Here is a 10000-nt window from a genome sequence, read left to right on the forward strand (position 1 = left end):
CATTAGTTTCTATTTATTTTATTTAACACATAAAAGACAGCCAATCACATTGTGCAGAGGAGCGTATATATAAATATATATATAAATATAAATAAATATATATATATAAATTCATATATATATATATAAATGTATATATACTCCTAACCCATATATATATATATATATATATATATATATATATATATATATTTATATGTATAAATATATATATGGGTTAGAATTATATATATATATATAAATATACATATATATATATATATATATAAATATATTTATATACATATATCTGAATTTATATACATATATATATATTAATTTATATACATATATATATGAATTTATATACATATATATATATATATATATGAATTTATATATATATATTCAAAGGGATATTCAAGAGAGGCGTTACCTGGTGTGAGTCACAATGTCGGTGAGAGCCCCGCCCTCGAGAAACTCCATGACAACCCACAGCTCGTCTCCCACCAGGTAGCTGTTGTACATGTCCACCACGTTCTCGTGATGGTAGTCCCTCATGATCACCACCTGAAGCACACGGAGAGACAGACAGGACTTTATTCTGTATATCTTCACGTAACGGGGTTATGATTTTAGCAATAATAACTGCCATAACGTTAATAATAACGATAATTATTGTTATTATAATTGCTAAATTCAAAACGGCGTTTGTTTTTTGTACACTCAATCGAATATATGGATTCATGTTGTGACTGCAATAAATATGTTACAAATATATCGTATACTATTTCAATAACGTATCGCATTTGGTCATGTTGTTTTTAATTATCCATTAATTTAACCTTTTTTTCTAATGTGAAACATGTTCTGGAGGCTTAACTGTAAAAGGATTATACTCGGAAATGAATAAAATTACACAAAGAAAATTAGTTCCCAACTGAACACATCCATGCATGCTTTCTCGCACGCACACACACACACACACACACACACACACACACACACACACACACATGCTAGAATCAGTGCAATATTGCTCGATAAAGGTTCGCCCTTTAACTCAATTCACATGTTCTCCGCTGAACAAGTCAATCATGAAGTTTGTCTGCAAAATATGATTTTATTTAAAACGCATTTAGTGCAAATTGTACGGAGACAGCTATGAATAATTTTCGTGGGGGGGTTTTCAATGTGAACACTACTTTGCAATTAAAAACGTGCTCGTTACGTGTCACGGAAATAGAATTAAAGTGAACGCAAGCAAGCAGCTGTTTTGCTGTGCGAGATATATTTGTACGTATTTGGCAGAAAACGAGCCGCGTTCAAACGGAGCTATTTAAAGCTGCTGCTCCTCGTTTGAGCCCTCAGGCGTCAGACGAGCGTCAGCTCTGGTCTCACCCGGTGGGTGGGGGGGGGGGGGGGGGGGGGGGGAGAGGGTGTCACGCTGTGCGTCTGATGGGTCAAGCTGACCTCCAGTCGCCACGTAAACATCCAAATGAATCAAAAACTCTCCCAATTCTCACGTGCGTCACGTCCCAAAGAAAACCAGAGCTGTGCAGTGAATTCATGTTATGTTGGTGTCGCTGTGTCACCTCGTTGAAGAGCAGCTCTCTCCTCTGCTGTTTCCTGAGGTCCATCTTCTTCACGGCCACCTGCTTGCCGCTGTGTTTCTCGCTGGCGATGCACACGATGCCCGTGGAGCCCTCGCCGATTTTTATAAAGCTGTCCAGGTACTCGCGAGGGTCGCCTGCGGGTTTCGAAACACACAAGAGGAGCTCAACTTCCGACGCGGCGAAACAGAATAATAACAACATTTTGATAAAGTTTACGTGAGCCGCGGCAGGCGTCACTCGATCGTCGTTCGTTTCCCACCTGGGTTGACCACCAGTTGGAGCGCGGCTCTGAATTGCTCGTGAGAGACTCTGGAGGGTTGAGTGTCCGAGCTGGACCCCCAGGAAGGAGGCGGGTAGGCCCCCGGGGGGATGTAGGGTGACGAAGGCTGCGAGTAGGCGCCCTGTGTTTAAAACACACACACACACACACACACACACAGATATTGATACTTTCCAACATGAATTGTATGTTTAAAGGGACTTTTGAGCCGACGATTGACCAAAAAAACCCGATAAATATAATAAATTCACACAATAACTTTAGAGAAACAGAGAGTAAGAACAGTTTAAAATGCTAATGCCGGATCTTTCTGGTCAAATGTTTGTCAACAGGAGAAAATACCTTTAATATGAGTATAGGAGCATCGAATGTAGTGGTCGCACTGTACCTGCGGGGTGTACGGTGGGCTGGGCTGGGATGGGGGGTGGTGGTAGGGTGAAGGTTTGTAATGGTGGAAGACGGGAGGGTAGGGCAGGTGTGCCGGGGGGTAGCCCGGCGGCTTGATGTGGCTCTGAGGCTGCTTGAGAGGCCCTCGGGGGTAGGTGTCGCCCCCCGCGACCTGGGGGCTGCCGTCGCGGGCAGGACGCTCGTAGTCGCCCTGGAGGAGACAGAAACAAGGTCATCACGGTCATTCACCACATGCTCTGAATCGTGTGTGTACTGGGAGCATCGGCATGAAGCGTAAAATGACTGGAGGGTGTTACTGCGTCGGAGGCGCCGATGTAAATGCACGGTGAGACGGCCATCTTTACTTCCAGGGGACGTCTGCAGGTACATTAGCCCTCGACAGACCTAATGGAGGACGTTTCTTCCGTACTTTATCATTACGGCCCTACGATGCTCCTCAACTTCTCCATTCATCAACCAGGAGCCCGGGGAGCATCCGGATCTGGGACACACCTACGACCCTAGAAGTCTCCTCTCAGCCTGACAAATGCATGCACACACACACACACACACACACGCACATCTTTTGACTACATATGACCACGCCAGAAGTCATTTCATTTCATAACGCAGTGCTTTATAGTCGCCGTCTCTGTACTATGTCACATTCTGTCGGTGTTGAATGCCGGTGCCGTCCTTACTGGCGTGTGTAGATGTGTGGAATGAGGCGGGCCAGATGAAAAGTGATGTAAAACAAATCAATACATGCATGTGCCGCTAAATGGACTGCAGCGTGCATCTTCCAAATACAAAGGAGACGACAGTCGTGGATCCAGCTGCCTCCGCCATGCACAGATTAATTATGGCTCTCTTTTCCACTCCTGTGTGTTCTTCAACCAGCGTGGCTGAGAGAACACCAAAAAAAAAAAATCCCCACTATTTCTCTGTCCTTTTTTAGTTGTTTCTCTCTCTGTGACTATCACTCACAACCAAGACACACACACACATACATACACACACACACACACACACATGAGACAGGGCAGGAGGAGGAGTCCTGATGTGTTGGGAATGGCGTATAATTACATGGTGTGAACTCTTTGAATCAATCACTCTCAGGCAGGTGTAAGAGGGGGGGGGGGGCGCGCGCTGCTAGGACGGCCCAGCCCCCCCCCCCCCCCATCCCCACCTCCCCATCATTGGCCGGCACCGCTGGTTGGCTGTCAGCCAGGGGTCTCCTGATCCATGTTGGTTAAACGCGCATTAATCTGAGTTTGGCAGGGTAATCAACAACCTAACTCAACTGTGAAATTGAATTCCGTGGTGGAACATCGTTCGGCCGGTTTTTTATGCTAAGGCTGCAGAAAAGGGAAAGTGCCGCAACATCAATTTGTCACCGAGAGCTGCGGCACAGAGAGAGTGTGTGTGTGTGTGTGTGTGTGTGTGTGTGTGTGGCCGAGTCGCCGTGCCGTCTACTAGGGGGGGAGAGAGAGAGAGAGAGAGGGATTTACTTCGGTGGTGCGAGTGGGCTGCATGAAGGGAAAAGAGAAGAAAAGGTGGAGAATGAGAGCGGAGAGAGAGAGAGAGAGAGAGAGACGGGTGGGTTTGTTACAAGGTCCGTGAGCCGAGAAGAATAGCGATTCTTAAGCTGCCAGATGACTCCTTGTTTCTTTTTTTTCCCTTTCTTTTTTAATACCACTGCTGCGAAAATCTCCAAACATCACAAGGCAAATTAGGATTGCATTGATTCCATCAAGCCCACTCTCCACTATGGCCTATATTTAATGTGATTTAAGATTCGACTAAAATAACTACAGAGAGCATCAAACCAAATACGAACAATGCACTTAATATAGTAATGTATAGACGGAGAGCATATCTTTTTTTTGGATAAATAATATATATAGACACAAGCTCTGCATGCGACTGCATCCCATTAAATCTTTACATTCTCCACACACACACAGACACACACACACACACACACACACACACACACACTGCTCCGTTTTCAGGGAAGCAAATGTGCCTCTCTCCAAAAGTGGTAATAACAAACCGTGTGTAAGAAAGAAAAAAAACGACCCTCTCCTGCATCACTTCCAATCCTGCTACTCTTTGCATTCTCCGTGCCTGCTTTTTCTTCTTCTTCTTCTTTCTGAGTGGCTATTTACTGAAGCATGCAGGTTAAATGTTTTTTTTTTCATCAAGGCACCCCTTCCCCCCCCACCCCCTCCGCTGCAGTTGCATTGCAGCACTTTTACCCCCTACTACTGTACGACGTATCGAAACATCTTCCACTCGAGCGAATGCAGTTCTGCTCAATAACAAACGCCTGCGAGTAAAAAAAAAAAAAACGTATGGTGACATCACAGAGCCGCTAAAGCGTGGAGGGGTTTTGTTTGCCGATCTCTCGGGTATCTCCGTCTCTCCAGCTGCTCCACTGGAGCACATCCACAGCTCTCCCAAAAGCCAACACACTCACAAGTGCAGTTGTTTCATACCCGACGGGAAGCTTCTTTTTTTAACGCTATGTGAAAAAATGAAACATAAATAGCGCGTCACGTCGCCGACAATCAAGTCTGTACGTTTGTATTAACTGTTCTTTTCTTTTTCTTCCAAAATGTCACTTTTAGCATCTCGAAGGTGCTGATCTGCGAGATCTTCTGGTTCGTTCATCTCTTGGTGAGGAGCAACGACGATACGAGGATGTGTGGAGCTGGTAAAGATTCATATCTATGTAGCCTCTTGGCATCGTTTGCAAACACGACGGACAACTTCTATGCAGATGACACACAGCTGTGTAAATCAAAAGAAAGACCTGTTTCTCCAATTCAAGCCTCTCTGTTTTTAATATTACCAGGATTACTTTTTTCTCATGACACCTCAGGAGCATCATGATATTTTTAAACCAGCTAAATCCATATTCTCTTATAAATGATTTTAAATAGTGTTCTTTTGTGTCCAGATTTTTTTGTTTTATGTTCTATTTATTCTTTGCACACCGGCTCTCACTTCTTTCCTTGTTCTTTTTGTTTCTGCCTCTTTTTGTCTAGTCTCTGTTATTATTTCTGTAATTCAGAGCTTTCTGATTGGTGGGTCGGCGTTAATTGATCTGCGTGCAGAGACAGTGGCCACTAAAGAGGGCTAATTAAGTATCTGTAAAAGAAGGCCAAAAATGTATAGAGCGAGATTGAGAGAGGACTAGAAACATAGGGAGAAAAGACGAAAAGGAGAGAATACTTAAAAGAGACTGCAGGTGGGCGGGCGGGTGGGACTAAATGTGGGGATGCGTCTGTGTAATTTTCTCTGAAATGTTTCTACAGGCTTGTCAGGGCTGTGAAATGTTGAACCACCGTCTCCATTTATACAACAGGAGGTTCGAGTAAACACTGTGAAAATCCCTGTCGCGGCTGCTGAATTACTAGAATGCGTGGTTTGGTGTTTTGGTGCAGTTACCTTGGTTAAGGTCTGTGAGTTAGCGAGGCTCTCCGAGAGGCGAGGGTAGGTGTAGGAGCTGTACGGGTGGGCCTGCGGCGGGTTCTTGAAAGCCCCGCTGGCTGCGTAAGGGACGTTCGGCTCCTGCAGCCCGGAGCCCGAGCGAGACCGCTGCCGTATGGCCGGCGTGGGGCTGGTCTGCGCCACGTAGGAACTCTTGGGCCGCTTTTCGTATTCGTCCCGCAGGCCGCCGTAGCTCCACTCGCTGTCCGGGTAGTTGATCTGCTCGCTGTGCAGCGAGGCGCGGGACGGCGTGCCCACAGAAGTGTCCCGGTAGTCCTGGCTGGACGAGCCGCCGACGGACGCCCGGTAGTAGCCGCTGGAGCCCACGCCGCTCCCCACCGTGGAGGCCACCTCGTCGGCCGAGCGCCCTTTGCTCTCCAGGTAGGTGTGGTAGTCCGGGGGAAGCTTGCCGTACTCAGATTTCTGGGGCATGGCGTCCGGGTAGAAAGGGCTGCGAATGGGGTACGAGTGACCATTCTGCTTGGTGAACCGATAGTGCCTCCCGACCGCCCAGTCCCCATCTACGGAGAAGCTCGGCTTGCTGGTGTCGAGAGAAAAGTCCCTGCTGGAGGTGTCTAGGTCACAGGAGTAGCGGGAATAGTAATGGCTGAATCCGTTCTCCTCCGGGGCGTTGGGGTGACCGCTGCCGGAGGGTTTGGAGCCGCTTCCAGCCTGGTGGGGGCCCGGCGGGCTCTCCTTACGCAGGGAGTTGGAGCGCGTGACTGAGATGTTGTCAAAATCCTCCAGAAGGCCGTTGATGGAAGCGTCTTTGGGCGGCCGGTTCCCTCGAACAATGGTCTACGAGAAGAACAAACACATTTACACTTAGCATGCAGGAGAGTTTCTGCCTGCGTGAGAGGGTCGTGACGGAAGGTGTAGTAGCCCCACGACACGTCGGGTTGCAGCACATTCAATTTTCAGTTTCAATCATTCCGGGCTGAAAAAACTGAACGAGATGAATTGAAATTCCCTGGTTTTTTTTTAAATTTTTTAAATCAACTTCAATCAAACTTTCAGGCCCCCTGGAATTTCAATTCATGTGTATCAGGGAAAAGAACGGCAGGCATCAGAGTCAACTAGTTGTTGTGGGGTGGGATGCAGCTAGAAAATGCATTTGGGGGGGGGGGGGGGGGGGGGTAAACGAGCGGGATACCTCAGATGCTAAAAGGAAACCAGTGGTGGATTGAAGACTGCTAATTCCTGCCCCATTTCTCTCGCAACAGATTAGCTTCATTTTCAGTGGGCTGATCAGGATACATTAATAGTCGTGACGTTTGGGTTTCGGCGCTCGTGAGGTGCACGAACACGCCAGCATGCGCCTGCACACACACACGCACGAAAACGAAGAGACTGAACACACACACACGCACGCACGCACGCACACACACACACACACACACACACACACACACACACACACACGCACATCTGCTTCAAAGCGAAAGGCAGCTTAAACATCAGGGGTGCTGCTTATCCCCTCCTACCTCGTGTTAAGCCCTTTACACGGAGGTGTCGTGAGTCACGGGGGGAACTGGTGTTACGGCGTGACTCGCTGAACTACACTCGTGCGCGTTATGCGTGCACGCATGTGCCTTTTTTAGCCGTCTCTCTAACTCGGACATTGGAAAGGGGGGGGGGGGGGGGGGGGGGGGGAGGACAATGGAAACGTGCTGCGGGGATTATTGTATGAATTTTTTAAAACTCTTACGTAATCTACCCCGAGAGCTTTTTTTCCCCGGCGATGATCAAACACAGCTGCAGGTTTTGAGTTTATCTGACTGTGTTTGGTGTTGTCCTGGCAGCCTCTACGGCCTCTAACACGAGAGCATCGAGTATCAAATCCAATCGAGTCAAACAATCGTGTGACTCCTTTCCACAATCTCAGGTGTTTTGCAAATCCCCTCGCGTGTGCCTTTACGATCACGACTTTCGGGCTCTGGATTAAACATCCTCGGTGTTCATCTATCAGAGTGCCCGTCATACTTTCAGTGTATGTGCACCTCGACGTGTTCGTAGTCTCAAGTCAGTTCTCACCCCTCCCCCCCCTATCCACACACGTTACCCACCCACCTGTCAATGCTAACGCTAAGCTAACGTGGCGTTCCCAAGCCAGTGGAAACCGCTTCAAAAAATGCAGAAAGGGATATGTTCACCGAGGATATCATGAAATGAAATGGGTTTTGTTAGAGCTGTAGCCACCACGGGGTGCAATAAAGCTGATCAGAAATCAAGTAGCTAAATTAGCTACCGTAACCCAGCATGGAGACAGCTGTTTAATCCCCACGGAGGGCGCCATAACTAGAAATGTGCACAGCAAACACGAGGTTACCGTGTGCGACTTAAACTAACCACGACTCGTACGATTCCTTTTCTATTTTTCACTTTTTAGAGATTTAAATAACTTTGAGAATGCCGACGACACTAAAAAAAGCCCGTTCGAAACGTCGAGTCTTTTTCTACCTCTGCGAGGTGTTTGCCCGAAGCTCGCTCTCACGCCCCGGCGGAGAAAAAACCCGCCACGTCGGCAAGTTCTTTTGACACCCCTTTTGACAGCGCTCAACGCTTGACCCTCCCCCGCTCCCCCCAGCGCTGTCCGTCACATAACTGTCCCGCTCGTTCCGCGTGACGTGTGTGCTGAGGTAGAGAAGTCACCCGAGAAGCCGCGATAATCATCAACTCTATCCGCGTTGCTGTTGTGCTGACGTCGTGGATACGACGTGGACGCCTTTCCCCTCCGCCACCTGCACACGGACACTGCGAACACACTCCCGTCTCATTTATCTTTCAGGTTCAATCTTATTGAGGACACTCTTTTTTTCCCCCCTTTCACTCATGCAAGAAGATCTGAGTTTTGACCCTAAATAAAAAATCGAATCCCCTCTTCTCTTTTATTACCATAAACCTTTTGCACGTAGATTCAAGATCCCCAAAGGATCAACTCTAATGACTTTTCTGCTCAAATATTCTCATATCTCTGCGGTACTTTTTGTAGTGTTTGCGTGCTAACCTGGTAAAATATGACCTGCTTAAAAAAATCCACATGTTAGCATTGCAGCTGTTAGCGGGTTAGCGTTTGGACCTATTAGCATCACTTGTAGCCACACCAGCTAAACTAAATGAACGTGTCACGTGGTTTGTGAAACAAACTCAAACAAACAGCTTGCGATTAATCCGCCGATCTTAATTATGGTTTAAACATTAGACATTAGGTCATATACAGAACCAGCTCGTGGTAGCAAATCAAAGGAGGTTTAATACGGTAACAAACCTCTCTCTTCCTACTTTAATTTCTTACACTTGTTCCTCCAGCGCTGGTTTTCTTTTCAGACCTGTTTTCAAAGATCATCTCGTCCTTTTCCATTGTGTTCCTGGTAAACTTCTCCCTCCTAAACACGCCAGGTGGGAACGGCCAATAACAAAAGCGAGGAGTTAAGTCCAGCTGAGAGGCGAAGGCCGCAGGACGGATGGCCTTTGAAAGAAGTCGGCGGGTGGAAATCTATCACAGAGCAAGCTCGGGCTGACGTGAATAAAGAGTTAATATGTCATACGCTCTGCTCTCCATGTTGCATTCTCCTTAAACGCAATGTTCGCGGAGCATTAATGTCGTTGGCCATGTGAAAAAAACTAAAGCGAGGCACGTCGTGCTCGACGCTACGTGGATTCTTTCAGGTGATTCGGAGCTAATTCAATTGGCACACGCGACAGTGGGGAGTGTCAGTTATCTAATAAAACATCCAATTGGTTCATAATCAATAAGACTGTGTCAAGCGGCGTGACAAGGTACAGGGGGGGGGGGGGGGGGGGGATAGAGAGAGCAGGGGAAAAACAAGGCGGTGGAGGAAAACCCGGGGGGGTGACGGGGAGTGCAGGGGTGGGGGTGGGGGGGAAGGTTAATTGTGTGCCAAATCACTGTCAAGCGGTCGGCATCAAGCCTGAAAATCTTTCCATTAATTTGAATTAGGGGGCCTGATACCGGTTCCTACCCCCCCCCCCCCCCCCCCCCCCCCCCCCCCCCCCCCCTTACAGCTCTGTGCACGGGTCGTGCTCGGCGGCGGCTGTGACAGCGGCCATATTTCACCGGCGCGCGGCGTTGGCCTGTCCTTTAGTGATAAGCTGTAATAGATCTACTCTCTCCACTCACTACGGCCTGTTCAAGGTAAAGCACAGGAGGGGGGAGGAGGTGGGGAGGAGGGGGAGAAGAGCAAAGGGAATAGAAGTGGAGGAAGAGTGAAGAAAACCA

At 47.8% G+C, this 10000-nt stretch overlaps 1 protein-coding gene across 1 annotated transcript in view; it reads right to left on the reverse strand.

Annotated features, from left to right (window-relative positions):
* Window positions 1-10000, reverse strand: part of pak7 (p21 protein (Cdc42/Rac)-activated kinase 7) — a 42116-nt gene that overhangs the window by 5649 nt on the left and 26467 nt on the right. The window contains exons 3-7 of the mRNA XM_034527556.1: window positions 5719-6558; window positions 2264-2473; window positions 1855-1996; window positions 1575-1729; window positions 416-549 (exon numbers count right to left, since the gene is read on the reverse strand). Coding sequence (XP_034383447.1) covers window positions 416-549; window positions 1575-1729; window positions 1855-1996; window positions 2264-2473; window positions 5719-6558 — 1481 coding nt within the window. The remainder of the gene's footprint in view (window positions 1-415; window positions 550-1574; window positions 1730-1854; window positions 1997-2263; window positions 2474-5718; window positions 6559-10000) is intronic.

Source organism: Cyclopterus lumpus, chromosome 24 (assembly GCF_009769545.1).
Source record: "Cyclopterus lumpus isolate fCycLum1 chromosome 24, fCycLum1.pri, whole genome shotgun sequence".
Lineage (NCBI taxonomy): Eukaryota > Metazoa > Chordata > Actinopteri > Perciformes > Cyclopteridae > Cyclopterus > Cyclopterus lumpus.